This window comes from Harpia harpyja, chromosome 12 (genome assembly GCF_026419915.1).
Source record: "Harpia harpyja isolate bHarHar1 chromosome 12, bHarHar1 primary haplotype, whole genome shotgun sequence".
NCBI classification, from domain to species: Eukaryota; Metazoa; Chordata; class Aves; order Accipitriformes; family Accipitridae; genus Harpia; species Harpia harpyja.
In genome coordinates this window covers 18,484,065-18,510,720 of record NC_068951.1, presented here as the reverse complement: position 1 = coordinate 18,510,720, position 26,656 = coordinate 18,484,065, and the positions used below count along the sequence as shown (strand labels likewise).

General features: G+C 45.4%; 1 protein-coding gene and 1 long non-coding RNA gene across 9 annotated transcripts; one reads left to right on the top strand and one right to left on the bottom strand.

Moving 5' to 3' along the window:
* Positions 1 to 15: 15 nt before the first annotated feature.
* SAP130 (Sin3A associated protein 130) lies at positions 16 to 24,434 on the top strand. 8 transcript variants are annotated; one of them, XR_008237540.1, is made up of 21 exons: positions 16 to 196; positions 3,160 to 3,277; positions 4,222 to 4,457; positions 5,059 to 5,217; positions 6,913 to 7,024; positions 8,531 to 8,655; positions 9,499 to 9,623; positions 10,216 to 10,366; positions 10,578 to 10,668; positions 10,943 to 11,047; positions 12,145 to 12,286; positions 12,558 to 12,679; positions 15,283 to 15,585; positions 16,656 to 16,827; positions 18,118 to 18,222; positions 18,977 to 19,335; positions 20,742 to 20,990; positions 21,294 to 21,419; positions 22,363 to 22,466; positions 22,751 to 22,845; positions 23,154 to 23,268. XR_008237540.1 is itself a non-coding variant. In XM_052803962.1 (21 exons), exons 2-21 carry the CDS (start codon positions 3,166 to 3,168, stop codon positions 23,642 to 23,644), a joined length of 3,165 nt encoding a protein of 1,054 aa, XP_052659922.1. In that variant the 5' UTR covers positions 16 to 196; positions 3,160 to 3,165; the 3' UTR covers positions 23,645 to 24,434. The 8 variants fall into 8 exon arrangements, 7 of the variants coding, with proteins under 7 accessions (XP_052659922.1, XP_052659920.1, XP_052659921.1 ...); XM_052803962.1 differs by lacking the exon at positions 22,751 to 22,845 and adding an exon at positions 23,486 to 24,434 and having other exon boundaries at positions 16,659 to 16,827; positions 20,745 to 20,990; positions 23,154 to 23,267; XM_052803960.1 differs by lacking the exon at positions 22,751 to 22,845 and adding an exon at positions 23,486 to 24,434 and having other exon boundaries at positions 16,659 to 16,827; positions 23,154 to 23,267.
* Positions 22,236 to 26,640, bottom strand: LOC128149127 (uncharacterized). Its single transcript, XR_008237542.1, has 2 exons — positions 26,459 to 26,640; positions 22,236 to 22,893 (listed from the first exon to the last, which is right to left on the bottom strand). It is a non-coding gene; the product is annotated as an uncharacterized LOC128149127 (long non-coding RNA).
* Positions 26,641 to 26,656: the final 16 nt, after the last annotated feature.

The following is a 26,656-nucleotide window of genomic DNA, read 5'->3' as shown; positions in this document are numbered from 1 at the left end:
TTCGGGCGAGCCGCCTGTCACCGCCCGAGGCCGGCGGCGAGCGGGGCCTGGCCGGAGCCGCCGCGGTTCTTCAGCCGCGCTCGCCGGAGCCGGTGGCCGCGAAGAAGCCGCGTTTGGTCCGACCTGCGAGCGGGGGCCCTGGGGAAAGTAGTGCCAGCCTGCCGTGGTGCAGTCGGTGGAGAGCCCCGTCCCCGAGGTAACGACCGCGGCCCGGCCGGCAGCCGCTCCCTGCGCCGTGCGGGATGGGGGGAAGTGGTCTGGGTTCGAGCGCTGCTTCGCTGAAATCCCACTGCCTTCAGCGGCCTTGTGGCAGGGTTCTTCCTTATCGCACACCCCCGCACGTATCGGCACACTGTCAACCGCATGCCAGCGGTGGGGGGGCGTGCCACATCTTAAAACGTGAGACCAGCCACGCTGGGTCGCTACGGGCCAGTGTGGTCCAAGAGTAGGTCCCTAGCAAAGCCATGGGGGCATGTAGGTAAGACCGTGAGATCAGGGCAAACAGAGAGCAATGATTTCTCCAGAACGTTTGTGCAGTCTCAGTTTAAGAAGTAGGTAATGCTAGAGGCAAAGGTGGAATCAATGTTTCTTTCGTTAATTGGTCTAGTTGGCAGCCTATCCTCTTGAAAGGAGTTCCACAACTTAGTTGCACTGTGCAAAGACCAGCTTCTTCCACTCGCTCGTTTGTTTACAGTGTAGATATGAGGGGAAATTGAAAGCAGTATATGACAGATAAAAACAGTTGTTCTTTATTCATCTTCTCTATACTTTTTACAGCTCTCCATCAGAACTCCCTCTGAACTGCCCCTTTTCCAGCCCAAAGATGCCAACTCCATTTAGCCATTCTTCATGTGCTCAGTGTCCAGTTATTCTTGCCACATCCTCTGAACGTTTTGTAGCATTACTGTGATCTTTTTGAGCCATGGGAATGCGGGAGCAGAACTGCTCATCTCATTCCGGAGGTGTTGAGCCAGAATAAAGCTGGGAGTCCAGCCAGGCAAAGCCCTGATTCTAGTTACTGCCATCCCTGCTGGGATAACAAGGGTAAGGGCAGTGTCCCAAGAGTCAAGGCACAGTACAGGTCTCAAGTCCTGATCGATGGTCGTCCTGAAGAGCGGTATCCGTCCGAAGCGAACCTAACCACTGTTCATGCCCAAAGCTTCCTCAACAGCTGTTTGCAGGGGTGTTCGCAACACACACCTGAAGGGTTTTCAAGGAGAAATTGGGGGTTACTCAAACGTGATTCTGTAATTTCGAGGTTTTCTTTCTGGTTTCATTTTAAAATATTACTAAAACTCTGAAAACGACAGTTGTCTATCTGACTTCATCTCAGAGCCTCAAGACATAAGGACCTAAATGAGAACAACATCATGGAAAACAGCGGTATTCTGAAGTGTGTGTAATCAAACATGAGACAGCCCTGGACTGGTGACGTGTCGGGGTTGCAATGTGCATTGTCACCAAGGTTTGCGGTTATTTTTGTTTTTTCCCCTCTGTCCCAGTGAGCAGCAAATATTTATGCCAGAGACAACAGGGATGTTGGAGTCAGGTATGCACTGATGCAATCTGTTTATTTACAAAGGCCCCTTTCCCTGAACACAGCAGGCGCACAGCAGCACAACTTTTGTCTCCTGCGCGGCCAGCCCCGCGTCAGGCCGGTGGTTATGACCTGCTCAGCTTTTCCTCGGTGCTTCGCACCCTGGGAAGCCTCTTCCTGACTTAAAGGTGCTTCCTTGCATACTTAAGTTTAGAAACAAGCAGCGAGAAGCAAACCTCTCACCGAGATGTGTCGGCAGAAGCGTTTCCGTATGGTATCTGCTGTACCTTGGAGCTGGTGGGGCGCGATGCCCCGTGTGAAGGGCCGGCTCAGGCCTGCGCCGCTCTGAGGTGAGAAGCGGCAGAGATGAGACGCAGGAGGGCGAAAGGAGCCCAGGCCTGCGGGGCGCGGGCAGGGCCGGGCAGGGGCGGCCGGGCAGCCCCGCCTGCCGCACCGGCTGGGGGTGCGGGCAGCGGGGGCCAGCAGAAAGCAGGCAGGACGGGGTTTGTCTGGCAGGAGGAGCGGGCAGCGAAGAACTTGGGGGGGGTGGGGGCGGGTGCCCGGTGCTGCGCCTGCAGCTGCCGCCGGCGGGGCGGGGGGCGTGGCCTGGCTCCGCCCACTCCACCGTTCCCAGGATACCCTATGGCTCAGGGCCAATAGCGCGCCGAGGCTAGCCACCGCGTTTCTCGCGCGATCTTCGCCCGCCGGAGAGCGCGCGCGGACTACATCTCCCAGCGGCCCTGCAGGGAGAGCTGCCGCAGCCAATGGGGCGGGGGAGCGCCGGGGTGGGTGGGGCCGACCGGGGCCAATCCGCCGTGGGCAGCTGCGGCGGCGGAAGCGGAGCTCGGTTCTCGGCGGTGGCGGCGCCTCAGCGACGGCTCCCGCGGGGCGCCCCGGGAACAGGTAACGGCGCGGGCAGCGAGCCCGGTACCGCCTCGCTCCGGGGGCCGAGGGCGGCTCCGGGGAAAGGCTGCGGGCGGGGGCCGGCGGCGGCCGTTGCTTCAGTGCGCGGCGGCGGGGCGGTAGGAGCGGTGGGAGCCCGCGCCTGGCGGCTGCGCTGCAGAGCGGGGCGAGCTGTTGAGGCGGCGGCAGCGAGGAGAGAGGAGAGGGGCGGGGCCCTGCGTGGCGGCAGGACCGGGGCGGGAAGGGCCGGGAGCAGGGTAGGGCCGAGCAGAGGAGAGCAGGGGTGGGGAGGGCCGGGCGCTGCGGGCCACGCTCGGTGCGGGCAGGGCAGGCCCCGGGCTCCGCCGCGCTCCCGGGAACATCCGGGCCCTGCGGCCCCTCACGGCGGGGCGGGCCCGGCCCGGCCCGGGCGGCACGACCAGCCCTCATTGGCCAACGCCGTCCTCCCCGCTATTGGCTCGTTGCCTCGGGAGATCATTAGTACGGTCACTCCTCACTGGCTGCGGAGGCCTGCGCTGGATTGGCTGGCGTGGCGGGGGCGCGCCTTATTGGCGCAGGGTTGGCAGTGCCGCTACCGCCGCTCCCAATGAGCGGGGCGGGAGCGGGGGGCGGTGCCTGCCGAGGCCGTCATCACCGCCCCCTCGCCCGCGGGGCGGGGGGAGAGGTGGCCGGTATCGTGACGCGCTGTGACGCAACGTAACGGTCGGCGGTGCCCGCAGGTGGACATGAGCTCGCAGCAGTTCCCCCGCTCGGGCGCACCGCCCGCCGGCCTGGGACCAGCGCCGCCGCCCATCCCCACCAGCGGCTCCGCCGGGCTCATCGCCCCCGCCACCCCAGGTAAGCGGGCTCCGGGCCCCGCAGGGGACGCGCCCTGCCCCGGCCTCCGCCGGCGGCCGCAGCCCGCGGGCAGCTGCCGGCTCCAGGGGCAGGGAGAGATCCCGGCGTCGCGTCCCGTCCCGTCCCCCCGCCGGCTTCTCCGGCGGTCCCAGGCGGTGTGCAGGGACGGGGTCGCACCGGGCGCTGGGCGGGAGGAGCGGGCGGCCCCGCGGCAGCCAGCCTGAAAGCTGCCTCGGTCGCGAACGGGGAGAACAACGTGCAAATCAATTTAGTTGCTGACTCTGAAAAGCGACGTCAGGGCAGAGTTGTTCCTTTGCTCCTTTTAAGTGTGCTTGCTCGGCTGCCCGTGCCCCTCAGCTCATCTTCTGCATATTTTTAGCAGAAGAAGTGATGAGTGAATATGGGAGCGTTTCACGTAGCTGAAAATGGGCTGGGAGCCCTGATTCTAGTTACTGCCGTCTCTGCCAGGATTACAGGTTTTCGGCAGGCTACCAGAGGTGACTGAGGGGGAGCAGCTTCACTTTCAGGAGGGTTTATACTTGTTTTTCAGCCTGATATTCAGATACATAATGCGTTAAACAAAGACTTTTTAATACTACCTGTTTGATGTGGCACTTTACAGCAGTTACTTAGGTACTTATGTATTTTTTACTTGAAAGAAAAATTAGTCAATCTTTGTTTGAAGAAGGTGTTTACATGGACTTCTCAGAGATGACCCCGAGTTGCCCAACATTACAAGGCCCATCAGTTCTGAGGGGAACCAGCAGAAGGAGTGCCAGAGTTCCTAGGGTTTTCAGCATTGGAATATGTTTAATTGTAAGGGTGCATTTCTTTTATTTAGACTGTTCCTGACATCACATCTCTGACCTGGTGGGTTACCAATGTGAACTTGTTAACCTTTTTTACCTTTTTCCTCAGAGTTCCCTTTTTCTTTTTTTCGCTAGTGAGTGATGAATCTAGTCGTGACTCAGAAGTTGCTCCTAGAGAGCACATCGGCCCTGGTGGCTCTGTACAACCTCGAGAAGAAAAGCAGGAACCAGTGGTGGTTCGGCCATATCCACAGGTTCAGATGTTGACGCAGCACCACCCTGTCCAGTCTGGTGCCCCAGTGACAGTGACAGCACCACCAGCACATTTGACTCCAGCTGTGCCACTTTCCTTTTCAGACGGGCTTATGAAGGTAATGAGGAGGTTCACAATTCGTAGGGAAAAAAATACAATCTATATTACAAGTTAGAGTGTTGAGCAAAAATAAATTACACTGAAAACTTCCCTGCTTTTGTTTTTTAAGCTTTCCTTGTGTGCTTCTACTGACTGCACATTGCCTCCTGGGTTTAGGTGTTCTATATGATACGTTGAGGACTTCATAGTATCACAGCATTATTTTTGAGGGGCGTGGTTTTTGTTTATCTCTTAAGAGAAGGGTAATTGCAATCAGTTTCTGAAATCTTTTCTCTGCAGGAGTGGATGAGAATATCAAATTAACTGTTAATGCCCAGTGTCTGTAGGGGAATACTGTAGTCCTAACAGATTCCATTTGTGACTCGTGCTGTATGTTAGAAGCTGCATGTTTCCAGTACAAAAGATACCCTTTCTTTGTCCCAAATGAAAATGGAATAGCTCTAAATGACCAATATCCTTCCTCTCCAAATGCTTAACTGTACTTATACTTGTGCAAAGCTGACTTTCTCTCCAGGCTTTGACCCCCAGAAATGATATCTGCTTCAACATTGAGCTCTCATTTGAAGTAGCCGACGTTTCTGTCTTTGTATTTCTTGCAGCCTCCCTTGAAGCCTACCATGCCCAGCCGGCCCATTGCTCCTGCTCCGCCCTCTACTCTCTCTGCTCCCACAAAGGTTCCTGGGCAAGTTACTGTGACCATGGAAAGCAACATACCACAGGCTCCAACAATTCCTGTGGCAACAATCAGTGGGCAACAGGTTTGGTTTTTTGGTTTGTTGTTTTTCTGTTCCATCTCACTGCGTGGTCACATCAATACTAATGTTGGTACAACTGAGGTGGGTTCTTGCAGCAGGAGGGAAGGTAGAGAGAGCAGGCTTCCGCATTCAGTGGCCACTGGTTGTTGGATCAGTTCTGCTTGGAGCATTAAACGTCAGACTCAGTTATCACTAGCTCTTTAGAAAGCTGCTGATTTGTTGTAATCATCCAACTGACGTAGCACAGTGAGGCTGTGATAGCAGAACCATATCCAAAAGCTGCTGTGCAGCTGAGTCTTTCCTTAACAGCTCCTGCTGTTTCAGTATCACTTGGAGAATTTCTAGTGTAGACAAACTGCTGGGATTCATCACTGCACTGTTCTTTAGCTCTCCTGGGAGCAGATCAGAAGAGACAGGTGAACAGTTCATGGTTTTGCAGTGTATTCTTATTAAACCACTAGTGACAAAATTTGAGCGGGGCAGGTGTAGATAATGCTTTAGATTCCGCCCCCCCCCCCCCCCCCCCAACTTTGACTGCAGATCCAGTCCTTGTGATTTGAAACTAGTTTACCAGAACACTGTGGTATGTTGACCCTGACTGGGTGCCAGGTGCCCACCAAAGCTGGTCTATCACTCCCCCTCCTCAACTGGACATGGGAGAGAAAATATAACAAAAGGCTCGTGGGTCAAGATAAGGGCAGCTGAATAAAGCAAAAGCAAAGGAAAACAAATTATTTTATTCTCTGCTTCCCATCGGCAGGCGATATCTGGCCACTTACTGGGAAGCAGGGCTTCAGTACTTGTAGTGGTTGCTCCAGAATACAAACATAAAATAATGAATGCCTTCCCTTCCATCTACCTTTACTTAGCTTTTATAGCTGAGCTCACATCATATGATATGGAATATCAGTTTGGTCAGTTTGGGTCAGCTATCCTGGCTATGTCCCCTCCAAGATCTTGCCCAGCCCCAGTCTGCCGGTGGGGGCGGGGGTGGGAAATGTTGGAGAGACAGCCTTGACGCTGTGCAAGCACTGCTCAGCAGTATCCAAAACACTGTTGTGTTAACAACACCTTTCTAGCTACCAATACAGAGCACAGCGCTACGAGGGCTGCTATGGGGAGAATTAACTCCATCTCAGCCAGACCCAGTACACTGTGAAGTCTCAGGGTTTTGATGTAAAGTGCCTTTAGGTGGATTTGAGTTAGGCTGGCTAAGGATGTGCAGCAGTTTCAGTGGATTTTTATCTTTATTAATATCCCTGGGAAGTCCAGAATTATAAGAAAATAGAATTAATTTGTTGCAGCATTTGCCAAGTTCCCACCGTTCTCTCAACTTTACTGGAGAGGTGGTATGAATCTATGCCTTAAAGGTCACTCATGGCAGAAGGGCCATCTCTGGCTGATAAGTGGGTGACTGCTGGCTGACTGTCACCCATGTAGCAACCAGAAAAATAGATCAGTGAAATAGATAAATGTTTACATCTTCCACACACAATGTCATCAGGCTCTGTAACTTCATCCTGTAGAAACATCTGCCTCTTTCTCCACTCAACTTGTAATGCACGCAACCTTTGTACACCAAATATTTCTACAAAATCTCTTTTCTGTCTTTGGGACTTAGATATGGTGTGGCCATTAATTCTTGTTGACACAGCTCATAAATTTATTTTGGGTTTTGCTATTTCTTTAACTCTGCAGGGGCATCCTAGTAACTTGCATCACATCATGGCTACCAATGTGCAGATGTCTATCATCAGAAGTAGTGCTCCTGGGCCTCCGCTACACATTGGAGCTTCTCACCTACCCCGAGGTAAAAGATCTAGCTGTGCTATCCCTGCCTTCAGTTCACAGCCTCTCGGGGAGGTGCATCTAGCCTTCACCTCTAAAATTCTCCTCACTGCTAACGCAGCTAAAACTTCAGCTGTTAAAACTGCTAGCATAAATAGGTGACTGCTGGCCTTTTTATGTTGCTTTCAGCCATTTAGGGCAGGACTGTGTGACTGTTTAAAATGCTGGCAGATACCAGCATGTCTGTTATTATAGTTCTATGCTGTTAAAACAGTAAACTCTTTCAAGAAAAAATATACACTGGTATAGACTGACCTGTCCTACAAAATCTCATGTACATTCTTGGTAGCAAGTGTCACTCGCCTATGACAGTGGCACCTGGGTAGTTGTGAGGCATATTCTTGTACCCACCTGTCACAGGGTCACTTGTGCATTTTTGTGCATGCTAACATATCCTATTGTGTGCATTTGCGTTTATCCTTGAGTTAAATTCTGGTCATAACTACAGGCTCTTGCCTCTCAGGATTTTGGTTGCTACGGCTTACAAAACAGGAGATCAGCCCCTTAAAAGAAGCCCTGTGCTCAGTACAGTCTGATTTCTGACTGCAGTTTTACTTTCAAAAGCTTATGGGTTAGGTTTCTAGTTCAACTTTAAACTGATCTGAATTTGAAGTACCATTTATATTTTTATTTCCTCTCATATTCGATGTTATTTGGTCACTCAAAAATAAATTGACATGAGCAAAACCTAATCTTTTACTAGAGTAGGTGGGAGACTGTGCAGCTTTATTTGTAGCGGAAGTAAAAGGTAGTGTTGTTCACTTGATTCTTGTGGGACAGCTGCCACAAACTTTGTATTGTCAGTTAGTGCATGTTTTCTTTTTTCTTCCTGCTTGTTTTCTTTCAGCTTGAATGTTAACTTTTGAGGTAATAATTTCAATTAGGGACATCTACAGAAGCTATGCAGTCTAGTCCATCAAATGATTTCAAGGCTACTTGCCTTCTACAGTGATTTCTTATGATCAGGAGACAGCAAACAGTAGACAAATTAATCAAATTGCAGGTTCAAAAGGGTTGATTTGTTTGGGGGGTTTTTTTTGTTTGTTTTGGGTTTTCTTCCATTGCATGTGTATTTTTCTTCCAAACTTCATCAGGTGCAGTGAGGTTATTGTTGGTATCAGGTGACTTATTTACACATTAGCCCAGTAATCAAACTGAATTATTTCTACTGACTTTCGTAGCTTGGAATAGAAGATTAGATCATTGGATCCCCTATAATAATAGGGGAATGAGAAGTATCAATAAAGCCAATTCATTTAAAATAATACCTACCCTTCCCCACATACTTTTGTACCTTATGTATTATTTGTTGCAAGCCTTACTTTTAAACCAATGTCACCTGAACTGACATACGCATGAAATACATTAAAACTGAAATACATACCAGCTAATGTCAGAGTCTGCCTCTGTGGTCATAATGGAGCCATTTGGGTGCACGGTATTTTAACAGACCTGCTTTGTTTCCCAGGTGCAGCGGCTGCTGCAGTGATGTCCAGTTCTAAAGTAACTACAGTCCTGAGACCAGCTTCACAGTTGCCAAATGCAGCTACAGCTCAGCCAGCAGTTCAGCACATCATTCATCAGCCAATCCAGGCAGGTAGCAGCAAGGCAGCTCTGCAGAACACTGACCGCCAGCTCCAAATTCTTTCTGGCACTTACGTGTAACATATAACCTGTAATTGTGTATTTACTGGGCCGAGGCTACTGTCAGCTCTCTTCCAGTTCTGTTTCTTGGGTACCAGTTTTTAATAGCTAGTAGTGAAATAGTTGCATTAGTCCTGTGGTTTTACTTCCTTCGTAGACTTGGTGCCAGAAATTGGGTTTTTAACTGTCTCCAAACTGCTTAGAAGCTGGGAAGAGGATTTAGTTCAGATATACTCGGGTTTTAAGGTCTGAAAAGTCTGGTGCGATCTGCTCGTGTTGATTTATTCTTAAATATACGTATTGATGTAGAATTTAAAAAGATCTCATTTTAATGTGCTTCTGTATATCTCGGCTTATGCACACATATAAGGGGAAGATTGTCGATACCTCCCTATGTTAGTACTAGTGTTCAATGTTAGGACAAAGGGTTAAACAACTTTAGTTTGTGCTTTCAGTTAGGATCCCAATGTAATCACCTTTCACTTCCTGTATATACTTGGATCAGGGTTTCTTTTAGTTCTGAAGGGAACTGACCTTTGGTTTTTTTCCTGAAGACCTTCAAAGGGTTAACTTTGTTGGTTACCAATTGCTATGGTGTACATGCTTTGAAAACCAGGACAGATCTCCTTAGGAGCTTGCAGATCAATTCAGAAAGGCTGGAAATGTCTTAGAATGCCAAAACTTAGTGATAAGATGTAGGAAAAGCAGTTTTAGCCAAGTAATTCCTAGTTATTCTCTAAACAGCAGAATTTCTTTTCTGAATGTGTCTCTTTTTTTGACTCCTTTTTATAGTCTCGTCCTCCTGTGACAACTTCAAGCACTATTCCTCCTGCTGTGGTGGCAACTGTCTCAGCCACAAGAGCTCAGTCCCCTGTTATAACTACAACAGCAGCACATGCTACAGAGCCAACCCTCAGGTAAAGACGCTTTGAAATCTACAGTGCTCTGACTTTACAGAGGCTGCAGGAAGGGAAAACATATGTGTTAATCATCCAGAGCTGATAATCCTCTAGATGTGGGATGCTATAATAGAAAAATAGTAATGCTTGCATCGTGCAAATGCTTTCAGTTCTGTGAATAAAGATTACTATAAACGTGAACTATTGCTCTGTGTTCTGAGTATGAAGGACCTTAATGAATCAGTTTTGAAGTCCTGCTTCCACAAAAGCAGAGTTTCTATTGCAGGAACTTATGGCTAATTCAGCCCATCTTTTTTTATGAAGACGCAGTGAAAAATGACCCATGAATGTTGAAAAGCATCCCTGACAGAAGGCTTCTTTTACAAACTGATATGAGTTACTGATAAGTCTGCACTCCTAGTTGGGTACGTAGGGCAGATGAGGACAGAACATTGTAGTTCAAATTTCTTAACGCTGCTTTACCATGTACTTGAGAGCAGTGTTGCTTTTGCAGAGGAGGAGACCAAGGCCTGATGGGTGTTCCTGAATTTTGTCTTTCATATTTAGTATCCACATGGTTATGTTCATGATTATTTTTCTTTCTCTCCAGTCGACCCACCCTGTCTATCCAGCAGCACCCGCCTTCCGCAGCTATTAGTATCCAGCGGCCTGCACAGCCGAGGGATACAGCTACTCGGATTACACTACCATCTCACCCAGCTATAGGAACACAGAAGCCGCAGCTCCACACCATGGCTCAGGTAAACTGTAAGAATTAAAAAAAACCCCTCATGCTTCTTCTAGATGTCTCTTTTTTTTTATATCTTGAAGTCTAAGATTAAATTTGGGAAAAGAGTTAGTATTAGGTTAGAAATTCATGTTCTTTACGGTCAGTACAACATTATTCCATACTAAGTATATATTTTAAATGTACTAGTCTTTTAACTTGAAGGTTTTCTTTTCTTTTCATAGAAAACCATTTTCAGTACTGGTACTCCAGTGGCAGCAGCAACAGTGGCACCTATTTTGGCAACAAATACCATTGCTTCAGCAACCACAGCTGGTGAGTATTCCTAATGCTATTGTGGGAGAGCTGTGGGGTGTGGGTTTTGTTGTTGCTTGTTGTTGTTTTTCCTCCTTGAAGATGGGACCTGATTACTTTTGAGGAATTCTTTATTTATGGTAAAGACTGCATTTAGAAGTGCATGAGCAGACTTCAGGAGAGAAATTACTGGGTTTTTCAGGGAGGTTGTCTGGGTTGGGGTTTTTGCCTTCTTTATTTGGATATAGGTAGGGCTTCGTAGAAAGATCTTGTATGTGTTTTTTTTTTTCTTTAGGTTCTGTGTCTCACACACAAGCGCCTACAAGCACCATTGTCACCATGACAATGCCCTCCCATTCTTCCCATGCTACAGCTGTCACGACCTCAAACATCCCAGTTGGTGAGTGATTTCAGTTCTAAGAAGAGCGTGCAACTGATGCTTCGATTTTTCTGTTTATGCTAGCAGTGTTTGTGCACATTAGCAAATTAAGGAGGGGAAGAAAATCAGTTCCAGCTGGGAGAAACCAATTAACAGGTCTGCTGTGGCATAACTGTTTTAATACCAGGGAGAAATAGATGTTCTAGGAGGAGTAAGTAATAAAATGGCTCATTAAATTACTCAGTGGAATTTTCAGACCAACTTGGGCCTTTTGGCATTTCAGAACCTGCATTGTATATACTAGAAGTTGTAACTGCTTGGTGATAGAATATGGCTTTCATGGTTGATTTTTTTTTTTTTTTTTAAAGTTCCTTCCTGTGCTTCTTGAGGCGTTAGGTGTAGCCTAGTTGAGTTTGATTAGTATGTTAATTTGGAGGTAAAACACTAAGGTCTAAAGGTGGGAACTGTATTTGCCTGGATGTAGAATCTGCCTGAGATGTTTCCTACAGAACTGCGTAAGTTTCCTTTTTTCATCTCTGTTTTCCTGCTGACCACCTCCTTGTTCTTTTGAAATCTTGTAATATCTTTCCCTACCATAAATACCCAAGGAGTGAAGTTATATCTCCATACATCAGTGTTTCCTGTAAAGCTTTTGTAGGTGTTTTCTTTCTTTTCTTGGCCTCTATGTATACTTGCCTGCCTTGATCTTGTTTCCCTCAATCTCTGCCAAGTTCTGCTTTGAAAATTTGGATAAATAAGTTCTTGACAGCAGGAAGGATTGGGCTGATCCTAAAAAAAAACCAAAAACCCAACAACTTCATTTGAGCACTGGAGTAACTTACTCTGTTAGCAAGTATAATTTATATATGCATTTATAATATCCATCTATTCTGGTATAAATTGATGAAAAAATGCATTGTTTCCCTTGCTCTTTCTGCCTATGGAGGAAACGTATCATCACTGTGGATAGGAAATCATGTGGGAATGGGGTGGATTTTTTGGCTTGAGGGGGAAGGGAGTAGTACTGGGGTTTTTGCCAGGAGAATTAATCTTGCCTTTGCAGTGTTTACCAACTTTTCCTTTGACTGTCAAATGATTACATGTTTGTCTTTGTGCAGCTAAAGTGGTTCCTCAGCAAATCACGCATACTTCTCCCCGGATCCAGTCTGATTACACAGCAGAGAGGAGTAATCTCATACCCCTTTCTAGTCACCGGGCGTCTCCAAACCCAGTAGCAATGGAAACCAGAAATGACAACAGGTGGGGAAATAACAGCTCTGTGAATGAGAGTGTGTGTGAGTATGTTTTGAGTGCCTTGCTGCTTTTCTAGGTTCCGATATGCTGGAAATAATATGTTTTAAAAAGCTGGGGTGGGGGGAATTTGGTAGTTTTGAATTAATCATGATAGTTGAGATACTTGATAGCTTATGACGGATGAGATTACAAAACTCAGGGAGCGGCCCAAAGGCAGGGGTTGAAGATGAACTGTTGAAATGGTGTGTGTGATACTTGCTTTCTTTGATGCCTTTAGGCAGTCGGTGCCTGTCCAGTTCCAGTATTTCTTACCAACATACCCGCCTTCTGCCTATCCTTTGACTGCGCACACCTATACCCCCATCACCAGCTCAGTGTCCACAATTCGCCAATATCCAGGTAACACTAGCTTTGGGGCAAGCTGACTTTGACATTTTGTTCAGTTGTTTAAAGCTTATGTATGAGCTTTAGTGATGGGAGAAGCTAAGAGGCTTTTATGCTTGATTCTGACAATTTGTTGCAAAAAGTCTTTGAGTCGTTGGCTGAGGTGAAAATTCACGGGCAAGGGGTACTGAAGTACTTCAGAGGCCCACTAAATCCAGCTAATAACAGTCTTCTCAGGAGTTTCACATTCGATATCCAAGGGTTTGCCTCTCTAAGTAAAAGGTTTTGATTCTACAAATCAAAACAGTTCAACTCCTCCAAACCAAACCAGCTCTTTGATGCATCTTCATTCCCTGGTGTTCTGATGAGCCCCTTTTAATCTCTTTCCACAAGTGTACAGTTTGAGAGAGAAACCTGAACCAAAAATGGAAAAAATAAGCTCCATTGCACACTTTTGCATTAGTGTTCTATTTAAAAGAATGGAGCAATTAACGTGTTTGAACTGTTGCAGTAATTTGCAGACAGTCAAAAAATGTGTAATATGAGCCCACATAGTCAACCCAAACTTACATCATGCTGTGACAAAATTTGGAGCACTTTCACCTTACTGAGTGGTTTAGGACTGTTCTCTATAAAGTGATAATTTCCACAATCCAAAGCATAGGAATATGCATGACTTGGATTTTCATGGAACATCTGTGTCTGCTGGCAGCATGTTACCCTTGAGCAGTATGGAGAGAATTGGGAAGGACTTGGAGGTAGCAAAGCCTATTTGCTGAATGGGAAAGTATGCACAGGGAATTGATGAGCTACTGGGGCCTGTTCTTTCTGTCATTGAAAACCCAGTGAGAAGTTGCAAGTCTTGACTATAAGTCATGTGATGATTTGAGGTGGGCTTCAGGATGATTAAATGGCTCACAAAAGGGACAGGTGAGCTTCTTTTGTACCTTCCTGCACTTTGGCTGAAGGTTTTAAAGGAGAATGTGCAGGTGAGTGGTGATACTTGGTGTTGGCAGCTGCAGTTGAGGAGTGTTACAGGGCCCCTGACAGAATATGATCGCAGACTGTCAGGAGTTCCAGTTCTGGTAGCATATTGGGGCGATGGTAGGCTCATGCTAATTTTAAAAAAGCAGATGTAGGTTCTTCAGCAGGAGCTCATTGACAGAGACATTTTGCTTGTTAAATTGAGTTGAAGGATCAGTTGAAGGTACTAATTATGGCAGTAACTGGTGACAACTCAAAGCAGCGGATTCAAGGTATCAGGAGGGACATGCACCTGTGCTGAGCACAGCCAGGTGAGGGCTTAGAAAAAAGTACAAAGGAGATTTTTTTAAAAGATCATTGAGATAAGGACAGTTGATGTAGAATTTTGAGGAAGAATGTTGGGTTTGGCTTTCCAAATGCTGGTTGTGTTTTCATATAGTCTCCCAAAAGGATTTTGTTGGGTAGAAAGTTCTGCAACAAGAGTGTTTCGCATAAGGTATTCCACTAAGAATTAATGTGCCATACTTTATACAGAAGCCATTTTCAGGGACCTGGTGATGGATTTCAGGTTTTTGATGGCTGTTTTAGAGTGTCTTGTCAGCACAAGAACTTGATCGAAATCCTGTGACAATGACAAAAACAGCTTGTTCTGCAATGAGAGGGCTCTCCACTGTTAGCAAGCAAGTCCATTGTTGGCAAGTTCGCACTTGCATTCTGTGTATGGCTGCAGAAATCGTGGTACTGTTCTGTAAAGACTGGAAATCCGGAGATCCAGGAACTGCAGGTAGTCTAACAGTATTGTTAAATGCTGCCTGGGAGAAGTGTAATACACCAGATAGTGGATCTGGAAAGATGAAATCATAGTTGCTTAGAGCTGTAAATACAAAGAAATTAATTGAACTTCCTAGAACAGGTGCCTCATTGGAAACATTGTTCTGCCGCAAAAAGATTTTGTGTTTGTTTGAGCTGTGGGATCCAGCTGATAATTGCAAGCCCTGTTCTGAGACAGATAAGATTGTACTCAATTTCAGAACAGTTTGTCCACTTGTGCTAAGGAAGACTTTTATTATTATTAAGTGGCTGGGGAAGGGGGATAAGGAAGTAAGCCCTGGTTTAAGGTACTTACACCTGAGTCTCTGCTTTCTCTGCTTGCTTTTGTACAGTCAAAGGTTTGGAGTTTTTTAATTGATATAATGATAAACTCTTTTGAAAAGAAATGGCTTAGGCTTCTGGGTGGTTGTTTTTTTTTCTTTAAGCAAGAAAATGCCAAGTGTTGGTACTTAACAAGCATTGTAAAATAAGATAGTGAGCAAAAATAGTGCATAGCTTTCTGAGGCTAGAAGCTGGGTACAGAAATTTAATTTGAGTCTAACTAAAAGTAGAGAGAAACTTGATCATTTCTCTCTTGTTGCAATTTGAAATAGAAAATGGAATGGAAATAAAGAGTAATGTTTAATTCTTCTGGCAGACAATCTGGCCTCTCCACTCAAATTTACTACTGCAACAAGCAGGCTAGCAAATTAATTTTTCAAAGCAAATAGTCTTTGGAAGAAGTATTTATGTGAGAGGTGCTAGGGGAAACTGAGGCAACCCACTGGCTAGGTGTGACAAGGTACCTGTGTTGCTGCCCCCAGTTTCAGCCCAGGCGCCCAACTCGGCCATCACGGCTCAGACTGGCGTCGGAGTGGCCTCCACTGTCCACCTCAACCCCATGCAGCTGATGACTGTAGATGCGTCTCACGCCCGTCACATCCAGGGCATCCAGCCAGCACCCATCAGCGCACAGGGGATCCAGCCAGCGCCAATCAGTGCCCAGGGCATTCAGCCAGCACCAATTGGGACGCAAGGACTCCACCCCACCACACCAATTGGCACGCAGGGACTGCAGCCAGCACCAATCAGTGCTCAGCAGCCACAAGCCGACACCAAGACTTCGGGTAAGAGCAACCAGCAAAGTCCATGCGTCAGTTCAGAGCAACTGAACTTCTGTCCTACAAATTTCGCTTTTTTATTTTTTCCTTGACTAATGATCTTGTTATAGTCTCTGTGGACCAGTAGTGGACACTAAATACATTCATACACATATTGTCCCAGCAAATATTTTTTACCTGTTTCTTAATTTGTTTTGGGGTGGGGGTTTTTTGTGGGTTGGTTTGGTTGTTTGTTTGTTTGTTTGTTTGTTTGTTTGTTTGTTTTAAGCGTACCGAGTGAAGTGTGTGGGTAGCCTTGAGTGAGTTACTTCAGTGGAAAAGACTGGTAGTGCCTGAGCTTAAACAATTCTCTTCAGTAAGGCCTTGTGGGAAAAGTCATTTACAAGTAAATGGTGTTCTCCGAACTGTTCCAGCTATGCATTAGATCACAGTGGCAATTAAAATACGGCCAGATACCTTCAGCAGTGGGTAACCTGATCTTGAACTGTGATAGAAACCATCTTTCATTAAAAATGACTGGTCTGATGAAACCCCAACAACTTACTGAAGAAATGGGATATGGCAACTGAGAGAATATGCTATTGCAAAGCTGGCAGACATACTGATTGCGTGGTGACTTCCTGACTGTCTAAATGCTCTGCATCAGTTAGTTGGCCAAACAGGCTTTGGCAGAAGGTCAGAACATAAACACAGCTGATGGTGCTTACTTACAAGTGGCATGTATTGCCACGTAGACTCTACCAGCAGTGTTATTCTGTTGACCCAGTTGTGTTGGTGATCTCCCTAGCGATATCTGCGTTTTCCATTTCTTCTGGAAAAGATTATTTCCCTAGCAGCAGTTGTTAGGCAGGAGGTAGTTTCCATCTTCCCTGCAGAAGGTTCAGTGATCAGCTTGCTTGTAGCAAAGGTATTGCTTACAAAATAGTCTGAAAGCACTGCAGTTAAAGACTGAGGGAGCATGGACAACAGGTGGTCTGCAAACACCTGCTTTGTCATCAAATTTCCTTAAGTAACTGCTGCTTTTTCCTCTCTGTATCCGTTCTTCTCTCTGCTGTGTCAATGTCCATCCCTCCCAGCAGTAGTCTTGGCAGATGGAGCCACCATTGTAGCCAATCCTATTAGCAACACATTCAACACGGCTTCTGCAGCAACTACAGTTGTGCAAACCCATAGCCAGAGTGCCAGTGCACCAGCCCAGGGCTCTTCCCCGCGCCCAAGCATCCTCCGGAAGAAACCAACCACAGATGGGTGAGTAGAATTGAAGATGACATGTGAATGACACTTCTGTGCAGTCTAGCCCAGCTAAATGGAATCATTTCAGTGGAGATAAGAAAAGTTCTAGAAGATTATTCAGCCAGCAGTCGTTGTGAGTAACCTGCTGATCTGTGAAACGCACTTCTTTTCCTCCCCCAGGGTAGGATATAGTTTCCTCTTACTGTCAGTAATAAAATGAGAAGAAGGACAGTTTGTCTTCTAGCTCTTGATAGTGACCTTTTGAGGGCAAGTAGATTTGAGACTTTCTTGCTTAGTGTAATAAAAACAAAGAGTTCATAATCTACTAAAATTAGAGTTCCGTGCTTTGTCTTCAGTGCTTTTCTTGGAAGAATATGTGGATGAGTAGAAAGGATAGGATTAGTACCCTGCTGTGAAATCTGATTAGGAAAAAGGGAGGGAGTAACTTAAACTCTTAAAATATTTTATGTTGTCTGTCTAATTTTAAATGCCTGAATAAAGAGGCAAGAGACAGCTTTAGAATTAACAATGCATTTCCTCCTGACTAACAACTGAAAATATTTGGAACTGATGTGTCCTATGAGACTAAAATTGCCTTTTTTTTTTTTTTTGGGGGGGTGGAAGCCTTTGTTTTTTAAGGCAGAGAAGCTGCAGGCTGTAAAACTGAAACAAATGAAAGAAGCAGAGGTAGATCACTAAAGAATGTTTCTATTTGAGAGGTTGATTATTTTGGACAACAATTTGACTTCCAGCCCCACAGGAGACTGAATAGTCTCTAAAATACTTTTCTGTATTCAGCCCTGTGCTGCCTAACATCTGCATCCAGGGCTTGAGGTTCTGGAGTCAGGATTTGACACAGTCTAGTCCAAGTAAACGAAGCAGACGCCTATCTGAGCACTGTTTAGTTCCAGATGATTTGCTCAGTCTTGCAATAGCAGTGGAGGACAGTGGCATAGCCAGACCTCCCTTTGTCCACTGTTAGAGCCTGGCAGTCTCAGTAAGATGCTCTGCCTGGCAGGATGAAAGTAAAGCTGGCATTCTTGGAGAAGCCCTAAATGGGGGTGAGACTAGGCCAGAGCAACTAATCTTTTATCTTTAAAGAAAATAAAACATAACATCTAATTTGAAAAGTGAAACGAGACTCACTCTGTAGTAAGTCAGTTATACTGAAGACAATGATACAGCAATGATACAGCCGTAACTCCTATCCTGGTTTGGGCAAGAGAGGGTCGATTCCTTTGCTCTCAGTGGTATTCGTGTTTGCATCAGGGAAGTGGGAATCTTAGATCTGTCTGTCTCTTACAGGCTGGCAGTCCGGAAAAGCTTAATTCCACCTCAGCCACCTGAAGTAGCTAGCACACGTGTCGAGAGTACTATGCGAAGCACATCTGGATCACCGAGGCCTGCTGGGTGAGACTGTAGGAAACAACCAACTGCATCATAATAGTTCTAATATATTTGTTTGATTTGTATTCTTTGGCTATTGGAGCATTTCCTTTCTTTTGGGAAACTGAAATCTATTTTGAATTTGTCAGTGTGATGACTTCGAACAGATTTGAGTAGTTCTGCTGCTGTGAAGCTGAGGCAGTAGCCTTTTAAAAGGTGTAGTTATGAGCTTTCATAGAAACAAACAAAAAACCGTCTGCTGTTGTAAAGGATAGGCCTTGAAACTTTTTTCTGTACTATTTGGGAATTAATGCTGAAGAAAGGTAAATGGAGCTTCTACCCTGCTTCAGTTTTGTTCAGTGGCTTTACAGTTTAGTGGTTTTTAACTATGGGCCACAGTGGGAGCTCTTGCAAACAGAGGATGGGGAGCAGTACAGCTCTGGGTAACAGTTCCTCTTGTCTGCGTTGTGAAACTGTCTTGATCCTTTTACGAGTATTCTGAAGTTACCTGGAATTAGTCATGAGATTTGCTTGTTACAGTGAGTGGAAGAAAATAGCATCTATAATAAATACAAAAGATTAGAAAGGGAGTGGAGGCGGAACTGTAACTGAGATGACACCTTCTCCTGTTGTTAAACACATTGTGGAGCCAGGTGTTACTTGCGGGTGCAGGAAAAACTGGATAGTGTGAATCCAGCTTGGCTCATTCACTTTGTGCTGGGTGGTCATGACTGAGATGCAGTTAACTTCAATTTGTTTTGCTTTTTTTACGTTACAGTGCCAAGCCCAAACCTGAAATTCATGTGTCCATGGCCACTCCAGTCACTGTGTCTATGGAGGCAGTGTCTAATCAAGGCAGCGAGCAGCCCACCATTGCGGTCCCCCCTACCTCCCAGCAGCCCCCCTCTGCCATTCCAACAATCATCGCAGCAGCCAGTCCCACTTCGCAGCCTACAGCAGCGCTGTCCGTTCCAGGAGCTGTCCCGGCTGGTCCGCCAACTTCTACCACAATTGTGGCAGCACCCGCTCCTCCATCAACCATGAGTGGTGCCCTGTCAGCAGTGCTGGGTCCTGCAGTACCGGAGATAAAAATCAAAGAGGAAGTGGAGCCTATGGACATAATGCGACCAGTATCTGGTAGGTGGTTGTTAATTATCAGATTGCTTCTTTTTTTGTTGAGACAGTGGAGAAATTAGAAGGATTTCAACATGTCCATCTTGAAAATGAAATTGCATCTCTTTCTTGGTAGCACAGAGCACCAGTCAGAGGGCTCCCATATGCCTTGTTACTCGTGAAGTTCTTCTTTGCCTTCTCCCTAATCTCCCATGAAATCACTTGTTATTGTGACTGCTTTGTTCACGTTCAAATGATCCAACTCTAAAGGGTGTGTGTGAATTTCTTGCTCAAAACGCACATGCTCAGCAGCAGTACCAATATATTACGGATCAGTTCAGTTAATTTCGGTTTTCTCACAAATCCTACTGTTCGGGTCCACTGGCCTTTCTTGTATGTGAAAAACTAGTGACCAGAGTAGGACTTCATAGGGCCCTCCTGCAATTCGTGGATATTTTTCTCTAAAACTTTTTAAAGCATGCATTATATTGCCTTACTTACCCAGCTTGGCCTTAGTTGCTATCGGATGGCTCAATCAGTAAAATTCAGATCCTTATAGATGTCAGGTTGAGCACTACACAGCGGCGAAACGATAGGAATGCATCCCACATTCGTGAGTATCAGAGTTCTGTTTTAGTTGTTGGTTTTATCACTCTTCTTAAAGCTGTATGTTGTCCTGTGATGGAAGAAGCTGCTTGCTACAGATGTCTCTGGAGCACAGGCAGATAGCATTAAGTTCTTCAGGGTTCTTTTGTCTCTTACTGGCAGTTGTGGATATGCCAAATTGTCAAGAGATCCTATCCCAGAAATTTTTTGCTGTGGCCTTAGTCACAGCCGATTGAGCTTTTTCCTCCGAATGTCAAGGAGTGTTTCTTCAAGCTACCTGCTGCTCTACTGCCCAACTTCAGAGGTGTGTTGATTGGTGCAGTAACCTACTGATATGGTGCTGTTGACTTGGCAGTACAAGTAGACTCTTGCAAGGAGAGTACTGCAAACCTGATTTGATTGCGTATGAGACTACTTTTAAGAGGAAAGGGACTTGCTTGCTATTGATCGATCCAGGCTGGCGTACATACAAAGATACGTCTTTTACAGTAACACAAGACAGAAGTTAGCATGGATTCCTTTTTGTAGCATTAAACTAACATAAGCTTCAAATATGAAGGAACTGAGGGACAATTGTCTCTGCTCTCATTGCTTATGCTTTTGTATATGAGACACTAAAGATCTTAGCGTATAGGCTTATCCTAGCAATTGCTGCTGGCTTAATATCTGGCCTTCTACACAGATGGAGCTGAAGTGCTCATACACTTCATGCTCCTCACAATGCGCTGAAACAGGTACTGTCAGAGGTAGTGTTCAAATAATGTTAGCCTGTTACCTTTACACTGCTGATGGTTTGGGTTCTTTTCCTCTTCCCTTCCTCTCAGCAGTCCCTCCTTTGGCAACAAGTACTGTGTCTCCGTCTTTGGCATTGCTGGCCAACAACCTTTCAATGCCTCCAAGTGATTTGCCACCTGGTGCCTCCCCGAGGAAGAAACCCCGTAAGCAGCAGCATGTCATCTCCACAGAGGAAGGGGACATGATGGAAACAAACAGCACTGATGATGAGAAATCCACTGCCAAAAGTTTGCTGGTGAAGGCAGAGAAGCGAAAGTCTCCTCCAAAGGAGTATATAGGTAATGTCATCTCTAATGTCTTTTTTCATAAGAAAGCATCTGTATTTTCTTTTCCGTTTGTTTCTCAGAGAAGGTGCTCTTGCCATTCTCCCGCATCCTAAATACAAATGATACAGAATCCAAGTATCTGTTCCTCAGTGCTGTGTGTATAGTGATGTTCAAGGAAAATGACCTTTCTCAACATAGAGCATTATTTTGTATGAGGTAGTGCTTACGGATCATCTGCTGGTGTTTTGTCATGCTGATCTCCTGCTTTCACCTACTTAATGATGATAATACAGTTCTCCCTGGCTCCTTTTCTAGATGAGGAAGGTGTAAGATACGTCCCTGTGCGTCCAAGGCCGCCTATCACATTGCTGCGTCATTATCGCAATCCTTGGAAAGCTGCTTACCACCACTTTCAGAGATACAGTGATGTTCGGGTAAAAGGTCAGTCTGCTTCTTGTAGTTTGACGGTTTGATTCATCCAGGGTGAACTGCTTCAGCGTACCTATTAAGAGTGACTTAGGAGCATTCTTAGCTAGCTGGTGTTGACAAGCAATCCCACAAAAAGGTTTTGATTGCAATTTGGGAAACAAGGGTTGATCAAGCGAGCTAATGTCTTTCATTAGCTAGATGTTGCCTAAATCTCTTCTGCTTTCAAGATAAAGGAGGGAAGAAGGCAAGGACACTACACAAAATTAGCTATAATTTTGTAAAAGAAAAAAATCATATGGTTGAGAAATCTGTTTATGTACAGTGATGGAAACTTACTAAAGAAAGGAGTCCTTAAAGTGACATGCTATGGTGATAGGCTACGGTTTAGTTTTGTAATTTTCTTACTACCTAACAAACTTGCCAGTTTAATCAAAACCATTCCAGATTTAGCATAACTAGTCTTGTCAACTACCAAATGGGCTTTTAAAGAAGCGTTGGGGTTTTTTTCTAATATGAGGAAAATAGAGATCAGATACTGTTTTTTAGGCTTTTTTAGCTAATATCTTAAAATTTTTAAGCAGATTGGGTTTTCACAACTGTGTAAATACATCAAGGAGGGAGTAGATATGTATTTCAGTGGTAGAGGATGGACATTTTACTTTTTCATGCAGGGTGTTTGAAACACTGAGCACTACATTCTTTAAATGGGGAAAAATGGGATGTAATACAATTTTTCTGGAAATACAGATAACCTGTTAATAAGCAAGAGCAGTGGTCAGATACATGGCAGATGGGTAGCAGAATGATGGCAGATGGGCAGATGAATCAAAACATTGCTCATTGTCATTTATTAGGATGTATGGAGAGCAGGATTTGGCTTAATGTTTTTGTTTGAGAAGAGGCCTGGGGAACTCCTGAAATTTGAATAACATATCTTTGTATTTCCTGGTGACAGAAGAGAAGAAGGCTATGCTACAGGAGATCGCCAATCAGAAGGGTGTATCCTGTCGTGCACAAGGGTGGAAGGTCCATCTCTGTGCGGCACAGCTACTACAGCTGGTAGGTGCATGGGGCTTGCTAGCTTCCTACGACGTGGGGGAACACAGAGTTGTGTAAGACAGGAGGATGTTTTTACAAACTCAGTACGTGGTCATCTGACATTGGGCTACCATAAAGGAGCTGGTGTGTAGTGCCCAAAGGGAGTGGGATGTGCTTTCCCCTTTCTCAGGAATGTGGCATAAGTGGCTTGGAAACTTAAGAGTGTTGATTTTGATCCAGACATAAGAGCTGATGTATTTTGTACAGATGATCAAAATTGGCAACTCCCTCCTGCTGATGCACAGGTCTGAAGAAGCGTCTGTTTGGGATGGTGCGGCTGATCTGAGGAGGCAGCACTGATCCACATTCCTGGATGCTTCTGTTTCAGGTTGGGGGTGAGGTAGGTGCTCTGCATTCTAGCACCAAACTCCCCAAAACCTCTGCATTCCTGGAATAGTATTGTGAGAAATAGGGGAAAGAGTTCTGGTTAGGATCCATGTTTGTTCAGCAGTGGAGCAATTCTGTAAATAGGATGTTAGTAAGAATGATAGTGCCACACTCTACATCAGAGGCTCCATCTTCTGAATTACTAACATGAGCAGCTGAGAGGGGAACAGATTATCGTCTTCTCTGTGTAGCTTTCTTAATGTGGGCGAATGTTTTCTGGCCTAGCGGTGAACCTTCTCATGAAGTGCTAATGTCTTTTAGACAAACCTGGAGCATGACGTGTACGAGAGACTGACTGCCCTGCAGGAGGGACTCATTCCTAAGAAAAAGGCAGCGACCGATGATGACTTGCATCGAATCAATGAACTGATACAGGTAGGTTCCTGTGGCCTCTCAGGCCAGCAAAACTGCCTTACCCTTAATTACAAAATATCCTACTGCAGTTAGTAAGAGCTAAAGCTGGCTTAAAAAATATGGCATAGGTACACTTCCTGTGTTTCCCATGTCATCAGTTACAAGTGGTGTTAGGAAAAGGTACAGTGGTTACTTAGACTGGACAGTCTGCTGTTAATGACGACAGTGTTTCATTTCAGGGGAATATGCAGAGGTGTAAACTTGTGATGGATCAAATCAATGAGGCTCGAGACTCCATGCTAAAGGTCTTGGATCACAAAGATCGGGTTTTGAAGCTTCTAAACAAGAATGGAACTGTCAAGAAAGTGTCCAAATTAAAGCGAAAGGAGAAGGTCTAAAGCCCGAATAATGACTCTGGAAATGGAGAATGTGTACAGAATGGAGTTGAACCTTTTTGTAGTTTGGGTTTATTTTTAAGCAGAGCATCTGAATAAAAAGGATGAGTTTAGGGAACAGATGGCAACAGATGGACATTTGAAGCCTGGTGACCTGAAGGGATTGTCACTGATCTGTCATAATGAACAAAGGTTTCTCTCAGGCTCATCCCTTTTTAAAGTCTTTCCAGTCCCATTTGTTTAACCCTCCTGATGTGTCAGTGCCTACTAATAGGAACTAGTGATGCAATGTGCGGCGGACAGTGCTCTCCTCGTGTTCTGCAGCTTAGGGGTAAATGTACAGAAGGTGTATATACACCTGTAATGCAGGGGACACCAGGAGGCTGACATACAGGTATCAACCCAGACAGCAGCCATGCTTCAAAGCATTGAGAATGACACTGCTTTCAGTTACCCCATTCGGTTCTTGTTCTTCTGACCTTCCAGTGTCTGAAGTAGCCTTCTTAAATCAGTGCCGCTGCACTAGGAGATCTGCCACATCCAGAATCTCCAATGGCTCAGAAGTCCTAGCTCTCAAGTTAAAAAAAGGAAAAAAGGGGGTGGGGGGAAATAATTTCAAAGTGATTTTTGTAGTGTCTGTGTGCGTGTGTGTGTACGTGTCTACGTTGGTGCTCTGGGATACTTGTTTTGAAGTACCTCTTGCAACAGAGGACTTCTTGTAGCTGGTGTAATGTTAATTGTATGTACCACATAAATCCTGAAAACATTAATAAAAGACTTGGAGGTTTTTGTATGTGAGCAGTTTGTATACCTTTATACTAGTGAAACTATTCAGCCCATAAACTCAAAAACAAGTTAAAGCCTTGAAAGAAGCCTGTTGGGGAGAAGAAACAGAATGTTGGAAAGTAGTCAGCCTCTTGTGCTGTGGAGGGAAGGATAACTTATAACTTAGCTCACATTTCAGCTCCGGAAGATGCAATATGGATCTGCATTTAACCTTAATTTTTTAGAAAGGTTGCCAAATCAATTCATTTTTAGCCTCCTCAGCAGGACGCTTCAGTTTCATGAACTAATTCTGTTTTAAGAATACTTTTTTTTCCCCCCCTCATCTGGTTATAGGGCTGTTATCTTGACTGTATTGAGAACTGAGTTCTTTCAGAAGTTAATTAGAAAAAATGGTATTTAATTCCTTATTTCTGATTTTTTTAACTAGATAAGTAGAATGTCCATATTCACAGTGCTCTTGTTTTTAACACATGCAAAAACAACTTCTTCCAGATTTGTCTGGATGGCAGTCTCATTTTCTTATTAGCTTGATTTTAAAATAAAAACACTTTCATTGTAAGATACAATTCTAGTATAATGATATTGTAACCTTGGTAATAGGAGAGTTAACATAATTGTTTGCTAATTTCCTTGGCTAGAAGAAACAAAACATCAAAATATCCCTGCAGTTCTACAAGCCTGCAAGAAGTGTGCGTATATGTCTGTATGTTGAAGTGTAAGAGACTCTGGCACAGCACAAATTAAAATGCGAGAAGTAAGACATGATAAGGTGGGAGTCAGACTGCTGCTTATAACCTTGTATTTCTTGTGCTTCAGGAACATGCATGACTGGTCAAATACTTGACATTGTCGTGGTAATAAAACACTGACCCCTCATCGCTCCCAGGTTTGTAAAGACTCTGCAAGAAAGTCGCTCATCATTACGAAGTTGCCTTTTGTAGGGCTGAGAACTGTTTTGCATTGTTGGCAAAGGGCTTTTGGATGAAATCCAAGGCATCACCAGCAAAGGGTGAGGTATTTTGGGGGAGGAATGGAGGGAAAGACTCTTTTAAGGACTGCAGAAGTTAAAAACTTGCTCTTAATCCTTTCTTTTAGGCTATTCTCATGTAATTCTTTGGAAAGACTCCTGTAGTAACCTGAGTTTTCATAAGCTGGTATTTAAGGCTATATTGTCTAGACTAAAAAGATCATGCTATTTACTCCATAACCTTAGGATGGTAATAATTCCGGTGTTGTCCTAGAAACCATACTGCTTCTGTAGGAGAAAGTACGATCTGCTAACTTTCAGTTGGATTTCTCCAGCTAATGTTTTCTCGCCTCTTATTTATTCTTTATGCTTACATCAGGACTGGTATACAGAAATTCCATTTTACAATCTTGAAGAGCCATGCCAGTTTGTTTGTCTCTTGAGGTTGAACATGTAGTGTGCTTATACCGGGATCTGCAAAATCTGTTCTTCGGCTTTTGTAAATGTTGTGCCTGTGTTTTTAACAGGAAATTAGAAAGTTGCATTGCAGTTTGCTGCAGGGTTCCTCTATTGCCTAACTTGCTGTACACTGAGAACACCTCATGCAGCCAGAACACCTTGACTTTTACAGTAATCCTCATCCCAGAGACTTAATTTACTCAAAACAAGCAGCTGAGAGAGAAGTCTCTCCCTTGAGAGCGCAAGCCTGAGCCTCTGATTTTTACAATGTGTCCTAAAGCCACTGATGGAATAACTACTTCCCTGCGGTATTTTTGGCAAGAAGCAGTTAGAAATATTAAAAAAGTAGGGTTTGTTGCAGTGCGGTCGTGACACTTGCTATCTTTGTGCTACTGCCAGAACCGTGTTTTATGTCCCCCCCGTAAACACGCTCTGCTCGGCGGCCAGGGCTATTTTTATCGCCGTCTTTGCAAGCAAAAAATCCTCAGCGGCAGAAGCGACTGCCAGCCAGCCTAAACTGAAAATTATTTCGGGGTCGCTCTTGTTCCCGATTCGTCCTGCCAGGCCCGATGAAGGAGCCCGCCGGACGAGCCGCCGGTACCTACGTTCCCGTGACGGCCTCGGTGGAACGGGCCTCCGGGCCTCCCTCACGCCCGTCCCCTCAGCGGGAAGCTCCTACCCGCGCTGGGCAAGGCCGGGGCTGTGTCAGAACAGGCCGGAGCCGGCCGGGGGGGTCCGCGGCTCTCCTCAGCCGGGCGCTGGAGGCGGGACGGGCCCTGGGGCAGGGAGCGCCTGCGAGGCGC

Bases quoted from the DNA above. Each gene is read 5' to 3' on its own strand.
- SAP130 (XM_052803958.1), top strand. From the start codon at position 3,166: ATGAGCTCGCAGCAGTTCCCCCGCTCGGGCGCACCGCCCGCCGGCCTG. The intron at 4,458-5,058 runs GTAATGAGGAGG...TATTTCTTGCAG, and splicing joins TTTCAGACGGGCTTATGAAG to CCTCCCTTGAAGCCTACCAT. The intron at 5,218-6,912 runs GTTTGGTTTTTT...TTAACTCTGCAG, and splicing joins CAACAATCAGTGGGCAACAG to GGGCATCCTAGTAACTTGCA.